The sequence below is a fragment of the Penicillium mononematosum genome (assembly GCF_028829835.1).
Source record: "Penicillium mononematosum strain IBT 11891 chromosome Unknown utg000001l:1.0-4488741.0:1.0-4491989.0, whole genome shotgun sequence".
Classification (NCBI taxonomy): Eukaryota; Fungi; Ascomycota; class Eurotiomycetes; order Eurotiales; family Aspergillaceae; genus Penicillium; species Penicillium mononematosum.
The window spans coordinates 3,909,374-3,926,720 of record NW_026643271.1 but is presented as its reverse complement, the minus strand read 5'-3'; the positions used below and the strand labels follow the sequence as shown (position 1 = coordinate 3,926,720).

The window sequence follows — 17,347 nt, the reverse complement described above, 5'->3', positions numbered from 1 at the left end:
TCAGTTGTTCATGCCACCCATACTGTGCATCGACCCCTGCGCCTGCATTTGCTGCGCTTGCAACGCAGCCCGCTGTTGCTGTCCGCCATCCCGCTCACGTCGCATGACCTCGGAGACCCACGCTTTGGCAGTCTTTTCCAGCCCAGGACCATACTGTTGGGCAATATTGGAAGGATACTGGTTTGGCGGGCCATACTGAGCCATGTACCGTGTCGACATATCATGTCGCATGCGAAGCAAGCGCTGTTGGTAAAGCTGGGTGTATCTCTGGGCTTGGTTCATGGGCTGTCCATTTTGACCCATTTGGCCACCGTTCGCCTGCGCAGCTGCCATCAGCATTTGTTGCTGCTGTTGGTTTGTTAACTGCTGGTTGCCTTGGTGTGGCTGGGCTTGTTGGCCCTGCATTTGTGGGTGCTGGCCTTGCTGCTGCTGTTTGACTATTTGCATCTGCGCATATTGAGCACGCATGAGCTGAGCCTGGTATGCTTGCTGGCCTTGTTGGGGAACTTTAGGAACACCCTGGTGAGCTTGCTGCTGCTGCTGCTGTTGCTGTTGTTGTTGCTGTTGCTGTTGCTGCTGTTGTTGCTGCTGTAGCATTTGCTGCTGATGAGATTGGATATTTTGCTGCGCATGGGCATTGGCTTGCAGTTGGGCTAGCTGCTGTGGCGTGAACTGATTGTGCGGGATATGTCCTTGTTGTTGCGCCTGAAGAAGCGCTTGCTGTCGATGTTGCAGCATCATCTGCTGTTGTGGCGTGAAAGACATGCCTCCGTTCATCTGCGGCGTGGCTCCCATGCCCTGATTCATCACCGGAGTCTGACCCATCGAGTGAGTTGGACTGCCATGACCCATCCTCTGAGTAGGCGTAACGTTGCGCATGATTGGCGTGGCATGCGACATAGCCGGCGTACCCTGGGTCATCTGCGGAGTACCATGTCGGCTTGGTCCTTGCTGACTTCTTGAAGGTGCCATCGGGTGGCTCATAACATTCGGATGCGCATGCTGTAAAGCAGATGGAGGCCGTGGTGGACTGCCAGACCCAGACGCGGTCATGGTCATCGGAACCGCCTGCGGCATAATGTTACCAACTAGTGGTGATGAGGTGACATGCGGGGTCTGGTTACGTACAACAGGCGAAGACTGTTGGCCTTGGCTGACGCCATTGGGCTGAGCCATAATGTGACGATTTTGCTGTTGCGCAGCGAGTTGAGCCTGCGCCTGCTGGGCGGCAAGTTGTTGTCTCCGCGATTCCTCTTTCGCGTGTTCCTCGGCTTGCCGCTGCTCAATCGCACGGCGCCGTTCTCTTTCCTGCTCCTGCTGCTGCCTCTTGGCCAACTCCTGCTTTAGCTTCATTTCGTGTTCACGTTTAGCCTTCTCCTCGTGTTGCATGCGAATCGTTTCAAGTGTCTTGAAACGAGAGAATCGGGGTCGAATGGTGCCACACCACCCGCGTCATCCACGGCAGCAGCCTTTGCAGCACCGCCAGGACCAGAAGCCGTGGGCTCCAGTCGTTCGTCCATGATAAGCATGAATCTCTCCTCTTCGGCTGCCAAGGCTTCGTCCGCGGCAAGTTCGGCAACGGTTCTCTTTCGGCGCTTGGGCAAGGGCAGCGGGTCGCGATGCAGTGGGCTTTCCAGATGCTTAAACAGCTCTTGAGCAGCTTCAATACTATGCACAGGATCCAGGAAGAGAGGAGGCGCCAAGGCCTGTGTCATCTTAGACTCGCATTCCAAAAGGTCCTCGGGCTCAACCAGCATTTTCTGTCTCTTTGCGACATGACCGCGGTCTGGTTGGCTGCCTCCAGGGGTAGCTGAAGGACCAGAGGAGTTTTGTTGCGCTGGCGCTTTGTTGGCTCTCGGGTCAGGAGTGGTGACCAGCAGTGTCAATTCTGCCTGCAAAGTGCGGGCAGTGGGATGGAGCACTGTGGTGAATACTCGAGGCTTCATGGGGGCAGTTTTCTGACTTGTGTTATTGCTTTTGTCATCCGTCTGCTCGCCAGCCGCCATGCCATCTGTCTGTTGATTGGCAGTGGATGTCCCATCGGCCTTGGTGCCTTGTGTGGCCGACGTGAGCTGATTTTGCTTTGGGTATGGAACAAAGGCCGATGGGGTAATATGTTCGTTGTAGTTGTGTAGAGAGAAAGGCGTGTTGTTCTCGTTGGATGAGGTAGTGGATGCTTTTCTTGCTTGCGCCGAAGCAGACTTGTGATCAATGACTCGGACGATGAGGCAACCTAATCAAGTTAGCGGAGGGTAATCCGACTGCATGTCAAAGCCAATAACTACCTTCATAGAACTGAACACCGCCTCGCAGTAGCTCCTCGATCAGATCATGCGGAACTGTCCCGGCACGAAGGTGCTCGATGATGACCTTCATTTCGGAGTTGTAGGGGAAACTACCATCTTGCTGTTCAAATCGGAAATGTGTAGGATGTAAATGCACAATAAGAGATGGGGGGCATTTCGAATATTTCTTGAGGATATAGGATGTAGTTTTCACTATGAGGAGAAAGTCAGTGATCGCGCATTGCCATTGCGAATGCCACAGAACTTCTTACCATATGGTTCTGGCGCTTTTTTCCCAACTCGATATGCCTGATCTGTCGCAGCAGTCCTCGTCACTGGCCGGCCAGAGCGCGAGGACTGATCCATGGGTCTTTGCGACTGATTCCTGGTCCGATTAAGGGGGGCCTTTGGTCGTGGAAGTCGCCCCATGGGCCACGCCATTTGTGAAATTGGAAGTTGCGTTGACGGAGGCTCCCGTCGGAGGACGTTTGGCGGCAGATGTAGGTGAAGACGATAGGTGCTGGCCCTTGACTCCGTTGACCGCGGCCTGGCCGAAAGGCGGGGGCGGCCGCTTCATCTTCTGGGTATGGGAGGCCGGCTTGGAAATTGCGGTCGCCATCATGTCTGCGCCAGTTGCGCAACCTCGGCGAGACCAGTAAGTTAAGAATGCGACTTATCGGAGTTCGGGTTTGATGATGTTGAATAAAAGCCGTGCTCGGGAAATGAGTGAGATGGCCGATGCGCGAGACATGTGGGGATAGGTAGGGCGACACCGGTCCCCAGCACAGCTGGACTCAATGCGGAAAATCGGCGGAGATTGACCGAATAGGATTAAAGAATAAAAGAATGAAAGCACCCGTCCAATAAGGCTGCTGGGAAGGGGTGAATCGGAGAAGCCGCTGGACGAGGTCTTGCAGAGGTAGGTCAACTGATGATGCCAAGCCGTGGGTCAATGTGAAGTCAGTCACATGACCACTTCCGAATTAAGACTAGTGTCAATAGACGCAACAATGAGATACAACAACAATGAGACCAATTGAATGCATATGTTGTAGGTAGATGAATCAACGCCTGAATAGTTCGATATACAGTTGCCTAGATCTACTATCTTATGTCTAACACTCTATAGATGTCAGAGCTAAGTGAGCTAATTGTGAGAGTTATCAATGTGGTAAATAGACGCAACTTGCGATAAAAGAAGCATACATTATTCTGTCAATGGTGAATTGTATCAAATAACAGCAAGCCATTCGGAAAAACAGGGGAATAGGGTCAATCAGTCATAAGGGGGGTTTAACAAGAAAAGAGAAACAGGTATAGACATGGAAGCAGACAAATATCAACATCAAAATCATGGGGAGAATACTTGATCTGACTGGCCTAGTCCAGGCCACGCACTCGTCGTCGCCAGTCATCTCCAACTCGGACAACGTCAACCACGTCAATACGCTTGCCGAGTCCTGTGACGCCCTCCTTTTTCCACCACTTCTCTTCCTTTTCGCCAAGTGCTGACTCGTCATCACTGTCGATGAGCCCGCCACGACCACCCTCGTCTCCGACCACGACGATAAGCTGGCGGACCCAATTAGAGATATGGACAGCGGGTTCGCCCTGGTCGCCAGTCAAAGACTCTTGGACATAAACAAGTTCTGGGAATAGGTGGCGGGCGAGGTGCACATAGCCACTTGGGGTACTGAAAGGCATGATCATGCTGTCTTTTTCAACAAGCGCTTGTGCCTGCGTATATAACGTCTTGAAGAGACGAGATGTGCCCTCCAATTCGTCCTCCTGGCGGGGCTCGACCGCAGTCAAGTCCCCAGAGGCCAGTTCCGCGACAGAGGCTCCTTCTTCGGTGCCAATGTTCGAATAAGACGAAGCCATAGAAGGGGTAGTGGGAGATTTGATGGCGTGTTTCAATTCCGGGGCATAGATCAACACGAAGATTCTGGAGGTTTCCAGGTCAACATGTTCAGGGAGGTGGGATAGAATGGACTGCGATTGTCAGAAAAGCCTAAAATGGGTGTCAAGGGAGAGGACTTCTTACCGCATGTTCAGAAGAGAATTCGTCGGAATCAGCCGATGAAACCGAGGAGACAACAATTGCGACTACCTTCTTGTCCTTTCTGCCGGTATTTGCTGGGCGGCTCGGCAATCCACCACTCATAGTCGGAGTAATGGCGCTTTGTTGGCTTCTCTCGTGAGCTCTGGTTTGAGCCTCCTCCGACCATCTGGAGTGGTCCTCGAAGTCGCCTTCACCTTTGTTATCCTCACGAATTGACGTAAGAGCGCCACCGACAAAGGCTCCTGCGGCAGTGACACCCGCCACAACTCTTTTGCTAGCGCCGTCGAAGATCTGTTGAGGGCTAGGCGTGCGGCGCAAAGCACCTTGCATGCGAGCCATCATACTATGATCATAGGAAGCATCTCCAGGCAGAGCTTCTGCTCCTGCGCTTCGGGCATAATCTCCGGTAGCATAGGAAGGTGGGGGGTAGTCACTACCAGGTCCAACAGGAGGCGGGTAAGGGCGGCCATCTCCGTGGGGCCGGTCGTCTTCGTCTTCGTCGTCATTTCGTTCACTCCAAATCCAAGCTGCAATGCTAATAGTTGCAATTCCAGCAGTCAAGGCCAGGGGGAGCCAGTATCCCATGGCAGTTCGTCCGCCAGTTGAGCTGAACCCTGTGCCGGCTCCGCCCCGGCGGCGCCGAGGGTCTTGAGGGAAGGACATTGCGATCGGTGTTCAATTAAAGGTGGCACATTTAACAGTTATTAATCGCGGTCGCAATGACTCGCAGCTCGCATTCCACACGTCGATTGGCAAAAGAAGAGGGCGGGGAAAGGGGAATAGGGAAAGGAGGCAGATGTCCTCGGGTCCTAGAAACATGTGGCTGGAGATTACCGCGGATGTTTACTTATGTTTGTCCTGTTTGCGTCTTCCTAAATCCGGAGGCGGGTCATAATCACGTGTTATCATCCGCGGAGATTATATAAGCGGTTTTTCTGACTCCTCAGGGCTTATCGGTTTTAAGAGAAATATATGACAAGGCGTGAGAACTCGCAAGTGCGTTGTCAGTTCAAAACATGCCTCACTCAGTATCTGTGCCGCCAACGGGCCTGCAAGCCCTAATTCTTGTGAGCGACTAACTTACATGTATATGTCTTGAGACAAAAGCTAACAAACGACCAAGTGTGGCCCTGGTGTATCACTCAACACATTCACTTCGAACCCCGAGGAATACCCAAAATGCCTTATCCCTGTGGCCAACCGTCCGATGCTATGGTACGCTCTAGACTGGTCAAAGAGGATGGGCATTACTGGTAAGCGCATTCCCACCATCGAAATAGCATGCGGGGCATCCCATGACGCTATGTGCTCTATCGCAAAATATCGGATGGAGGACTGACTATAGTAGATGTCACTTTGGTCACCCCTCCCTCTTCGCTCGCTCCCGTACAGGCCGCTCTACGACAGAACCCACATCTTACCTCCCTTCCTTCGCCATCGGTCATCGCACCGGCAGACCTCGAGATGACGACAGGCACAGCGGAGCTCCTCCGTTTGCCCGAGGTGCAGACTTGTATCAAATCAGACTTCCTTCTACTGCCTTGCGACTTAGTTTGCGAAATCCCCGGAGAGTCTCTGCTTGAAGCATGGATGGTGTCTGGCGGCGAGAAAAATCGTCGGAATGGACTCAGTATGTTCTACCAGACACAGGGCCGGGAAGAGAGTGTCAAGGGCGAAGCTACAGACTTTGTGGCAGTTGCACCACTTGAGCAGAACGAGGCTCCAACCGTGTCTCATGCCGCGCCTCGTTCTTCGCTCTCTAAGCTAGTCCTCTCTATGCCCATGGCCACATTGAAGGAAAAATTGGAAAATGACAAGGGCTTCCTTGTGCGCCACTCTCTAGTGGATACGCATGCGCAGGTGAAGTTGCTGACGACATACCGTGATGCGCATATCTACGTCCTACCATACTGGGTCAAGGACATGGCTCGTCTGAATGAGCAATTCCAGTCAGTTGGTGAAGATTTGGTTGGATGGTGGGCCAAATCGGAGTGGCAGCAAGGCCTCAGCGAGAAGCTGAAGATCAACGAGATCTTCCAGCAGAAGAGCCGTCGCCAGAGCCACGGACTCACTCTAGGTGAGAGTGAAAGTCACGACGGTGAATCCCTCGATGGCGAAGCGCTAGAGGAGGAAATTGATTTACAAAGCATGAGCACCACCAAAGCCACCCCAGCCAAGTCCAGCGCAGCCGCATCAGACCCCAAATTTGCCTCTCGTGTCAAGGCTCCCACCTCGCAAACTGTTAAGAGTTCTAAGTCCAATCTACCGCCGATGCTCGCTTACGTCCAAAAGGGCACAACGCCTTTTGTTCGACGGGTTGATTCGTCCGCCATGCTTCTCTCTACCTCTCTCCGTCTGGCTAAGCTGGAGTCCATCGAAGAGGTTGGCCGAGTTGCTTCGTCGGCATTTGCACACCCCTCCAAAGTGGCACACACAGCTAGCATCGCGCAGCGTTGCACCGTCACGAGGAACGACTGTCTGGTGGACAATAACTCGACGGTTGAGGAGAAGTGTGTGATCAAGGAGACCATCATCGGTGCTAACTGCCATATCGCCAGCGGTGCTCGCTTGACTCGTTGTCTGATCATGGACGGTGCCGTTGTTGGCGAGCGCTGCCAATTAACGGGTACGATTGTTGGACGCCGCAGCAAGATTGGCCGGGAAACAGTGATGAAGGATTGCGAGGTTCAAGACGGAAACGTTGTTCCGGATGAAACAGATGCCAAAAACGAGAAGTTCATGATCTTCGAGGGTATTGATGATGAAGATGATATGGATGCTTCGGATGACCAAGATTATTGAGTTGACCTATATTTATCCTGGCTAGAGGTTTATGAGATAAGATCCATGAGATCCATGAGATCAGAAAAATAGAATTTTATACCCCTGCATCCACCAAGTCATGAAAGTTTACAACCCGACATGTGAAGCAGTGATGAACTCTAACAGGCACTGTAACTGAGACAACAATATCGTGGTCCGAACAAGATAGGCTAAGAGGCTCACAGATACCACAGTACGACATCATGTGTAATGCCAATGGCCAATCCGCTCCACCTAATGTTTCCCCGGATGCATACTAAAACTTAGTACTTACACCAACGCAATGCTGGTGCAAGCACGGGACCTTTTGGGGACGTTATCTTGGCAGTGGAGATATTAGTACTATTGGCACACTGCATGAACTATCCTCCGCACGAATGAGCAGTTTCGAATACCTTCTCTGGGACTCTTTGCATCCACCCGTCAAACATCAGACCATAAGCATGTGGATTCGGGATTTGGACGCGACCAAAGCACCGTGCGGGTAATGTGCGAGAAAAGAAAGAACCGGAGTACGAAGTAATCATCAGAGCCATAATGAGATCCACGGATTGAAATTCTTGTCTTTCTCCGCATTTGTTTCGTGACGGTGGCCCTTGGCCTGTGCCCGAATTGCTACCCCTGATCAGCCACATAGCACCGTGCATATTATCGACGGTTGCTCCTTCCCGAGGTTGAATAGGAGATTAAATTCCCACGCACAGAGCCCGGGTGTTAAAGAACGGAGGCGTTAGGATGCTTAATCGGTGATTTGCGGTAGCAGACGCGCAGCCCCCTTCCCCTCAGTATGCGATATTGTCTCTAATCTAAAATGTACGCTAATTCCAAGCTCAGGAAAGGTGCCAACCCCTATGGAGAAGGAGAGATGTATTAGGATTCTCCACAAGTGTATGGAGTATGTTAAACGGAGTTGATAAATGGTCTGAACGATTTGAGTGAGAAAAAAAAGTGTATGCCGATCAGGCGGGAAGTTGTCTTGTAGGTGGATCGACGGATTGAGTGGTTTGCAGCAAGTGGGGAGGGGAAGCGGGACAAATTTGACGAGATTCCGAATTGTCTGAAGTACAGTATAGATAAGATTTGCGCAAATCTTATAGAGGTGAGTATGCTGTAAGCACACAGCCTACCTTGGTATCATGAATATCTCCAATTTGAGAGGGGACTTGGATCCTTTGAGATTCAGCCCTGGAGTGGCGCCGTGCCAATAAGCTGAACTGTATGACACGAACTCCCGTGTCAAAATAGTTGGCCTCGGAAGGTCATTAGAATGCTTCGGCATTGTACTCCGTACGCTTACCGATAAAAGTTGGGTTAAAGCTTATTTGGAGTCAGCGGCGAGGTGCCTACCTAGGTAGGTAGGATATATATTCCGCAAAGTAGCAGCACGAAAATATATTTAAGTTCCATGTCCTAATTTCTCGGAGCCATAGATATGATCACGCCATGATATACGGCAGAACTAGGAGCTCGGCCTTACTAGTGACATTGAACAGTGTCTCGGATGTTACCTCCATGTCCGTACTCCGTAGGCATGTGGTGATATAAAATCTAAACGAGGTGGATTAGAGTGGACCACCACAACCATGGAAATAGCTCGGACTCTCCCAAAGTTCGGATTAAGCGGGGAGCTCTTTTTATGAAATTGTCAAATTAGGGCTTTAATATTTACCTAGGTAGACAAATTGGAAGAAAACGGAGTATAGGATAAGTACGTAGTACATTTTTTTTTTCTCCAAGATGTTTCGAACGCATGTGGATTCAAAATAGCGTCACACTTTGGTGCAGGCGCAAATCGCGGGACACGGCCGATCGGATCCCCAGTTATCTATGGAGTACGGAGTAGGTAATTCCTCCCACGTTCTCTATAAAAGGTTGCCTTGCGTCAGTTTTCAGTTTGACACATTATTGTAAGGTACAAAGTATGTACGTACAGAGTATCGAGGACCTTGGAATAAATGGAATAGTTTTTTTTTACTACAGTTTTGGAATATTTTAGTATTTTGGCTTAGAATAGAATGACTATGGAGATGTCTAAGAATATCAAAATGGAGCATTAAGGGGAGAACTATGATTGGCACATAAATTTGGAGGTCCCCCTTTTTATCCTTTTATGAATGGCTTCAGGAGGTGAATCAATTTTGAGTATATTCTACAATATAGTAGAAGAAAAAGTAGAAGTACATAATATATAGTATAGTATACGTTAAACAGTAAATAGTCAGTAAATAATAGATATACTATGTAGTATGTTGACACCATACGGAGTAGTGGATTGTAAGTCATTAATACATGGAGAATGTTGTACTCCTCCAGGGCTGTATCATGCAAAGAGACGCATAAGCATAACTTAAGAAATGACAGGTTTTCTCTCTTTTTTTTTTCTCTGCCTATTTTATTTAGTATTCTACAACAGTCTACAACATACTATATTGACTCTCCATTTCACTTTTTGATTCAATTCAATTCTCCATTTTGGACTACCCGGACCTAATCTACCCCGTACCGTCCACGCCTACGATCTCTCCGGAACATCCCCCCCCCCTCCTATTTTCCCCTTCTCTCATCTTCTCTTTCTCTCCTCCCACTCCTGAAGTGAACACATAGTGTTGTCATTTGAAGGGTTCCGGGGTTATTTCTGTTTACTCTCTCTCTTTCTTTTTTCTTGTACATGGCTCTCCTATTCTAGAGACGTCTCATCATCCTGGGGATCTCTCCCTCTTTTTTTTTTTTGCCCATCTTACCTCCTTTCGTTTCTTCGAACTCGCCTGGTTTCGAGTTTCATTCTTCTGGCATCGAGCGTCCTTTTTTCTTGTTTTTTAATCGTTGTATCACTATAGCCTATGTCCACGTTACTTTAGAACAGGTATCGTTACCCCCTGGCTGACGCGGTCCCTTATCCTCCCAACGTGCACGGCAAAAGAAAGAAGAAAAAAAGCAAAGCACGACCCCCTTTCCTTACCAACTCCACCTTCCATACTGCATTGAACGTGAGAGTTCTTATTTTACTTTGTGATGGATAACTGACAGCTCCTTGATCACAGCATCCCATTTCGTTCCTCGGATCCCTATTTGACGCGAACACACCTCGGGCTCATATCTATCTCCTTTTTTATTTTATTTACGAGTTGCCTTTGATTACGATCCTGGACAGCTCGTGATTCCTACCCTTTTGACAATTTGCCGGAAAAAAACAATATGGCAGCGTTGGTTCAAACAATCCCGCAACAGAGTGGCACGGTACCGGTGCTTCAGACGCGTCCTTCATCCTCATCAGGCACCTTCTCTTCTCCAACCCAGAATCAAGGCTCTCGTATCCAGACGATGTCCTGGACATCATTCAATGCTGGTAATTCCGGGAGTTATCGAGCAGGCCACCAGGTTGTGGCTCCTTATGCCTACAACCCGAATATGGGCCAATCCACCGTCCAAAATCGGCAGTCTTGGACACCACACCTCCGGTCAGAACATCGCACCTTTTCCGCACCTACTACCCCTCAAGTGCCGGTGAATCCGACATACACCGGTGCCAGCCCCCAATCCCCCCATCTTGCAGCTGGTTCTGTATCAAATTCCTCCAACTCTTCCTCCCGTTCCTATGTTTCCAAGGACGATAGCGCACTTCCCTCACGACAGCCGAGGAGCGACCAGCCGCTCCGTCCCCTGTCTACAGCCAACCTTCCCTCCCCTTCCATCATGAACATCTCCTCCCCGAAACCCTCACCGAATCGGTATCGTCGTACCCCTCAACGAGCGGAAGGCGCCGCGCCATCATCCCCTGCTCACTCTCCTATTCCGACCGTGATTGTCGATGATTTTGGTGGGCCCCGACCAGCTCGACAAAACGCCCACAACCGGGTATCAAGTGTGGATGATTCATCTCATGTCGATAGGGCCCAGCCTGAACGATATAGACGACGAAGCCTGGGCAATATGGATGCCACAGCGTACCCAAACCTGTCGCTTGATTTCCCAACTCCGTCTTCCTCGCCATCTCAATCGGGCTCCTACGACTTCATCTCATTCGATACCAATCAACGGCCTGCTTCCGCTCACTCTCAGCGGGACAGTGTGGGTAGCGTTCATTCGACACACTCGTCGGCCTCCTCGGTAGGACCATTTACAAGGACCCAGGAAAATAATGCAGGAGCTAACGGTATCTATTTTACAGGCACGAGAAGCGCCGCCATCGGAGTCTAACTCTGTCACTAGCAAGACCGGCAAGGCAGAAGAAAAACGCACGAGCAAGCCATCGCCATTATCGCAACCCGTATCGACCGAACCAGAAGCCCCTAAAACCAACCCTCCAGCCGAGACTCAAAAGAAGCAAGCACCGCCTGCACTGGATTCCCCCGCCGCGAAGCGTCTCACCGATTTGAAAAATGACACGAAGCGCCCTGGGAAATCACGCTTGAGACGGGCTTTCTCGTTCGGCAGTGCTTCCGAGCTCCTAAAGACATCTGCACAAAGCAATGCTGCCAAGCGGGAAGCCTTTGCTGCTGATCAGGCGCGCCGTGAAGCTCTAAGGGAGCAACTGGGCCCAGAACAGGCCGCCATTGCCGAGCAGCAGGAATTGAGCGGACTAGGTGAAAGCATCTACTCCCATCAAGGCCACTTCTTCACCGGGTCCACCGATAACCTGTCAGTATCATCGACCGCTTCGTCGGCGTCGATGATGCTTCGCAAGATGGGCAAGGGCATGAAGCGCTCCACTCGCTCATTGGTTGGCATGTTCCGTCCCAAATCAGTGGCCAGCATCAATTCTATGGAAAATGCGGGCCCCGAAGTTCCACCTCCGCAAATCACCGTGGTGAACGTCGAAGCAGAACGGGAGAGTGTGGCTGTCAACCCCGACCCCGCAGATTTACCCCGTGGGGCTACTGTATTCCCCAAGGTTGAGGGCAATGCGTCGGAGGTCAGACGATCCGCTTCCATTCGGGAAAGAGCCGCATCGGAGAACTCCCAGTCGCGTAAGAGCATCGTGGGAGGAGACCGAGAGCGGGCGGAGATCCTGGCGGCGGTCCGGAAGGGTATCTTGAAGAGTGCGTATCTCCACACAAATATATTTGACGTTTTGGCATATTGACTAACTTTGTTAGAAACTCACTCGGACTTTGGCGTCTCTTCGCCTGCGAATGCATTGGCCGGTGGTGACTCACCGCACTCCAGTGCTCCTCCCACACCCGATGAGTCGGCACGATCCCCAGCTCAGCAAAGTGAGTCGGTGAAGATTGCCGGCGAGGACTACTTCCTCTCGAACGCAGGGCGGTTCTCGTCCTCTGAAGCGAAGAGTGCACCCATCACCCCGTCAGCTGTTGGCGGTAGAAATATCGTCTTCAGTCCTCGCATCCAGTTCCACGAAACCTGGCCTAGCGGCGAGTACGATCGACGTGGAGAAATTGCGACTTGCAATCGTCTCACTCCCTTGCTTGCTCAGCAGATTCGGGAGGAGATTAATAACTTTAAGATGGTGAGTTGCTTGCATCTTTTTTTATACCTCAATTGTGTCATTACTAACAACAGTACAGGAGATGGAAGTTCACGAGAATTCCAAGATCTACACACACTTCATTTAAGTTTTGGGCGGGAGTTTCTTGCATCGCTCAGTGACCTGAAATCCATCTCTGGCCTTCTATCCACTGAGCCTGCATTCTTGTCTAGACATGCATCAATTCCGGCGAAATAAGGTGTTTGATGATTCTTTTTCATCGCATGAACAGAAGCTGTGCTGTCCGGCGGATCTTAATTGATTCTATGGATTGGTGTATGCTCTATTCAGAGCGACTTGACCAATACATGCTTTCGGTGGATATTCCGCCAACCCAAAATCGGTGCGGCTCCTTTTTCTTTTTTTCGAAAAATCTCGGTCTCTAGACAGGCGCTGCTAGCCCCTGTCCATCCAAAACCTAAGATATTCCTTCAATTGGGGGATTTGGTCTTAGACCTTGATCTAATGAATGTTCCTCCTACCATCTAATCGGTATGGCGGTGCATATTCCTCACTTCTCTGCCGTGATTTTTCTTTCCAACTCTGTTCTTTTTTGTTTTTTCTGCATCTGTGCATCTGAGTCATTGTCATTGAGTATTATGGGAGCGTGGGTTACTGGATTGTTTTGTTCTTTCATTTTATTTTCTCTCTTTATTCTCCTGTCCTTCTAGCACATCGTTCCTCATGGTCATCTCTAGGCCCATTTCATATCTATCACTAAGCTCTGAATCCAATGTCTAAGCCTTGTTGCATTCTGTCTTGACATCTCATTTTTGGTATCTCTTCGGCTGCTGTGTTGGTAGCTATGTTTAATGGGCGGTTCTTGTGTGCACAAAGTCAATTCATGTCGTCCTTGTGGTTATACTTCCACTGTTGCTGTAGCTTGTAGGCTGTTCTTGATGATCTGGGAGTAGGAGTAGATATGCGCTTCGTATTTGTTAAAAGGTAATTGAGAGGGTTGCTGGGTAGAAAGACTCACATTATTGAAGAGTCCCACTCGAGAAGTTCTGAACGTCTGCTCTTAGTTGGGACAGGATGTTCCCTAAGGGCATGACCTCGCAAGTATTTCTACATTCTCCAGGCCGGAATGCCTTCTCGGTCCGAAATGAAGAACAGACCCGAGAGGAATGAAGGGATCGGGAAACCGAGAATATCGGGATCGGAAGGGTAATTAGTGGAATCTTGCCTTTCCATACCATTGATATCATGGTAGGAACAGCATACTTTATTAGAATGCGTGGTAGAATCCAGTGGAACATGGTTGATATTGGATTCTCCACCTTTGAATCTAATATACCTCAATATCTGAATACATTGCTGGAAATCGTTCAATTACTATAGCCGTTAGACCTTAGGACCAACCCTTTCCCTAGCAACTCCATCATGCAGCACCCTGACGGTCCTTCGAAGCAGAATTCGAGGCTATAATTTCTCGTATATTGCCTTTATTAATCCAGGTTAATCAACAGGGCCCTCGCAGCTAGGAGTTGCACTCTCCTCGACAATGCTATCAATGCCGAGATAGTGCTCTCTCCATGGCCATCTCCTGATACTTATTCGCTGTCTTCTCTCGAAGCTTCTTCCCCCATATAATCAGCGGCACATGCAGAAACCCCATTGCTGTCGCCCACACACCCATGACGATACACATGTTCTGCACGCCTTGAGAGTCCATCCATGGAACGATAGCGAAAGAAATGGCGATGCTGAAGCAGTTTCGGATAAAGGCCACTCCAATAAAGGCCTCCCCAGTAAGCTGATCAAATTAGATAGGAAGAATGAAGGGTCCTGCACGACTCACCGCTTGATAGCTGTCGATCAGTACGCAGAGTGCTACGTCACTGACGCCTCCAAGGCCGAACCCGAAGATAGCGCCGCCCACTGACGGGTAGATCCAGTGCATTCCCTACCATCGTCAACATACCATCAAGCCAAACCTGAAAAACCAACATACCTTTGAAGCGGTTACTCCGAACATGATAATCCCGCCGCCCATCGACACAGCAGGGAAGTGGTTAAGCTGAAGCCGCATCTCGGGTTCATAGTAACCATAGTTCCTTCGAGCGAACCAGAAGACAGTTCGGTCGGAAAGCGCACCCCAGAAAGATCCAAGAATACATCCGATAAAGACACCAAGACTCATGTTTCCCACGCCAACTGTTCCAAAGTTATACGGAGGCTGTGTGAACACGATAGAGACGAGAGAAGCCTGTGCAGAGATCCAGCAGAGGCAGAATGCGTACGTGAGGGCCGTGTACATGACAGCCGGGAAGCGGAAGAGAATGAGGATGGAGTTCCAGGCAATTTGTAAGAGACTCTCGTCAGACTTTGTGACGAGCCGCATGCGCTGTCGCCAGGTGAGAAGCGGGATCTCTGGGTTGATAGCATGGGTTGCGTTGGTGATCTGAGGCGTGATCGGCTCTACATCCTCAGATGCTGAGCTAGAGTCCATCTTTTTGGCGGAGCCTTGGCGTTCTGAAGAGGCCTGGGGAACACGAGCTTCGATGCGTGGGATGTACTTGCTCTCTTCAAAGAAGAGACAGAAGTAGAGTAGCAGCACGGCTTCGACGGCGAAGGCTACCCAGTAGCATAATCTCCAGTTGCCATCTGCTGCCATGTATCCGGCAATTATGGGGCTGAGAAAGCTCTGGCTCTACTCAGATAATGCCTCATGTTTCTAGAGATGGATTTGGACTTACTCCGATCATCACCATAACCATGTAAGCTCCGTTCGCTGTTCCACGCTGGTGGACAAAGTACATATCCGCAATCTATCGAGCTAAAGTCAGCAGAGATGACCCAGCAGAGAAGCGTTGCCTACCGTCATCTCAACAATAGTTTCGTTTGTCGCACTGGCCAGACCGAGGATCAACTGTGAGATGTACAGTTCAGGAAGACTATGTATACGAGCTGACCACACGGCTGTAGCGAGGATGAAGGCAGATGATAGAATGTACATCGATCTTCGTCCGTATTTTACCGCGGGAGGGATGAAGAGGAGACAGCCGAGTGCTGTACCGACAAAGTTGATAGCTTGAGAGATGTTGAGTTGCCTGTAGCTCCAGCCGAATTCGGGGATCCAGAGGACCCAGAATATGATGGGCATGGATGTCCTAGAATAATTCTTGGCTAAGGGGCCTGGGTGGAGTCTGAAAGGATCGCTTACTGCGTGAAGATGATGGCTGTAAGAGCCAGGGTGGGAATGAAATTCATCAACTTCCGAGATCGACTCCAATTCTTCAATAGTCAGCTGCTGTTATGGAAAGGCCCTGAAGGTAAATTACCAATGGGTCGTTCGGATCATCAGAGGGCATGGGCTGTGGCAGGAGCTGCGGTGCCTCGACTTCGCCATCTTCTGATTGTGCGTCAATACATGCCCAAGGGCTGGAAATGGGATCACGGACCTCGAATGAGACGGACGGTGCCAGGGGCTATCGCGAACTCCGGGGGAGGGGGTTGAATGTGTCGAGTCATTGTGCCTGGGGTAAGAGCAATGAGAGATTCTTCTCAATAAGCAGAAAACGACTTCTCTGTTGTTCCATGGCTTCTCAGTGCCAGCTCTTTTGTAGTTGATTATCGCAAGGTTGATATCTCCAAGGCTGATAAGCGTCGAATGGGCGACGGCACGGCCTACTGAATGAAGTTAGCGTTATAATCTGCGTAAGGTTTTTGCCATAGCCAGTTAGGATAGTATACTTCCAAGGTTACGACGTCCTGGCTTATTACGCCTCCTCTCTAACCAGCTAACCTTGGAATATAGACTTGACTATGCGGGGAAAGCGGGGGAATCGTGGCAGATCTAGACCTTTGAGACATTCTCCATAGGAGGTGATATCCTACGCAATTGGTATTGGAATGATATTCAAATTGACACACGGCAGAGATCATCCCAGACTAAGCCTTCGCAGCTAGCGGATACGAACTTGATTCAAAACACTAAATCTTCCGTAATACCAGAACCAGATAGTTCTATCTACCCACGTGCACATCCTCGACCTTCTGTCCAGGAAAGTTTGTCAACCGCCAGCAGTCAATAATGGCTGCGCCTCCGTACGATTGCAAGGCCCCAATAGCCACGATCCCGTTCATCCAGTTATACGGTCCGTCGCCCGCCGCCTCAAACGTGATATGTGTAAAGTACTCCACTTGGTCCTGTGAGTAACTGGCATCCATAGACTCCTCAAAATCAAACGTCACCCCTGGGCCGGGTCTGAAGAGACCGCGGGCCTGGACAAAGATGTGGTATCCGTCTGAGGTCTTGATGCTGTACCTCGCGTCAAGTGTGTAGTAAATCTGTACATGTTTGGTACCGAGTCGTAGAGCTAAAGTGAAGAAAGACTGCTTACCTTTTTAGAGTGGATTTGCTGGGCCCAGTCGGCACCGCTATTCTCCACGACGATGCCTTCTATGCCGGGGCCTTTAACGGTGCCGGACTGAATGTGGCCGATAGATCGACTAACTCCGGTACCCATGACATTGGAGATATCGTACCCATCTGTTGGGTGCATTTTGGCAACAAGACGGTACACAAACTCCAGTGACGGTGCTTTCATGGAAGGCACCTCGGGATACAAGGCATTGCCAGGGCTCTCGTGGACCTTGCAGTCTTCTTTCGTCATGGTGTCGACGGGTATCAGTGTGTGAGGCTTCTTGCTGTTGGGAGATAGAGGTAAGTCAATACCTGCCAGAGCC

The 17,347-nt window shown here is 50.2% G+C and overlaps 6 protein-coding genes across 6 annotated transcripts; 2 read left to right on the top strand and 4 right to left on the bottom strand.

The window, feature by feature from the left end:
- Positions 1 to 2,904, bottom strand: N7519_001490 (uncharacterized protein; the record flags this gene model as incomplete). The annotated part of the gene is made up of 5 exons (XM_057288268.1): positions 1 to 1,407; positions 1,443 to 2,233; positions 2,286 to 2,498; positions 2,558 to 2,663; positions 2,722 to 2,904. 5 exons carry the CDS (start codon positions 2,902 to 2,904, stop codon positions 1 to 3), a joined length of 2,700 nt encoding a protein of 899 aa, XP_057154351.1.
- Positions 2,905 to 3,665: 761 nt separating this feature from the next.
- On the bottom strand, positions 3,666 to 5,010 carry N7519_001489 (uncharacterized protein; the record flags this gene model as incomplete). Its single annotated transcript, XM_057288267.1, has 2 exons — positions 3,666 to 4,277; positions 4,330 to 5,010. 2 exons carry the CDS (start codon positions 5,008 to 5,010, stop codon positions 3,666 to 3,668), a joined length of 1,293 nt encoding a protein of 430 aa, XP_057154350.1.
- A 353-nt stretch (positions 5,011 to 5,363) lies between these two features.
- On the top strand, positions 5,364 to 7,149 carry N7519_001488 (translation initiation factor eIF2B subunit gamma; the record flags this gene model as incomplete). Its single annotated transcript, XM_057288266.1, has 3 exons — positions 5,364 to 5,414; positions 5,471 to 5,600; positions 5,696 to 7,149. 3 exons carry the CDS (start codon positions 5,364 to 5,366, stop codon positions 7,147 to 7,149), a joined length of 1,635 nt encoding a protein of 544 aa, XP_057154349.1.
- A 3,216-nt stretch (positions 7,150 to 10,365) lies between these two features.
- N7519_001487 (uncharacterized protein) lies at positions 10,366 to 12,743 on the top strand (the record flags this gene model as incomplete). Its single annotated transcript, XM_057288265.1, has 4 exons — positions 10,366 to 11,277; positions 11,339 to 12,209; positions 12,267 to 12,637; positions 12,696 to 12,743. The coding sequence occupies 4 exons, from the start codon at positions 10,366 to 10,368 to the stop codon at positions 12,741 to 12,743; spliced, it is 2,202 nt and encodes a 733-aa protein (XP_057154348.1).
- A 1,422-nt stretch (positions 12,744 to 14,165) lies between these two features.
- Positions 14,166 to 16,129, bottom strand: N7519_001486 (uncharacterized protein; the record flags this gene model as incomplete). The annotated part of the gene is made up of 8 exons (XM_057288264.1): positions 14,166 to 14,411; positions 14,457 to 14,561; positions 14,610 to 15,302; positions 15,355 to 15,426; positions 15,477 to 15,768; positions 15,822 to 15,892; positions 15,940 to 16,010; positions 16,060 to 16,129. 8 exons carry the CDS (start codon positions 16,127 to 16,129, stop codon positions 14,166 to 14,168), a joined length of 1,620 nt encoding a protein of 539 aa, XP_057154347.1.
- A 495-nt stretch (positions 16,130 to 16,624) lies between these two features.
- N7519_001485 (DUF3237 domain-containing protein) lies at positions 16,625 to 17,274 on the bottom strand (the record flags this gene model as incomplete). The annotated part of the gene is made up of 2 exons (XM_057288263.1): positions 16,625 to 16,948; positions 17,002 to 17,274. The coding sequence occupies 2 exons, from the start codon at positions 17,272 to 17,274 to the stop codon at positions 16,625 to 16,627; spliced, it is 597 nt and encodes a 198-aa protein (XP_057154346.1).
- Between the last annotated feature and the right edge of the window lie 73 nt (positions 17,275 to 17,347).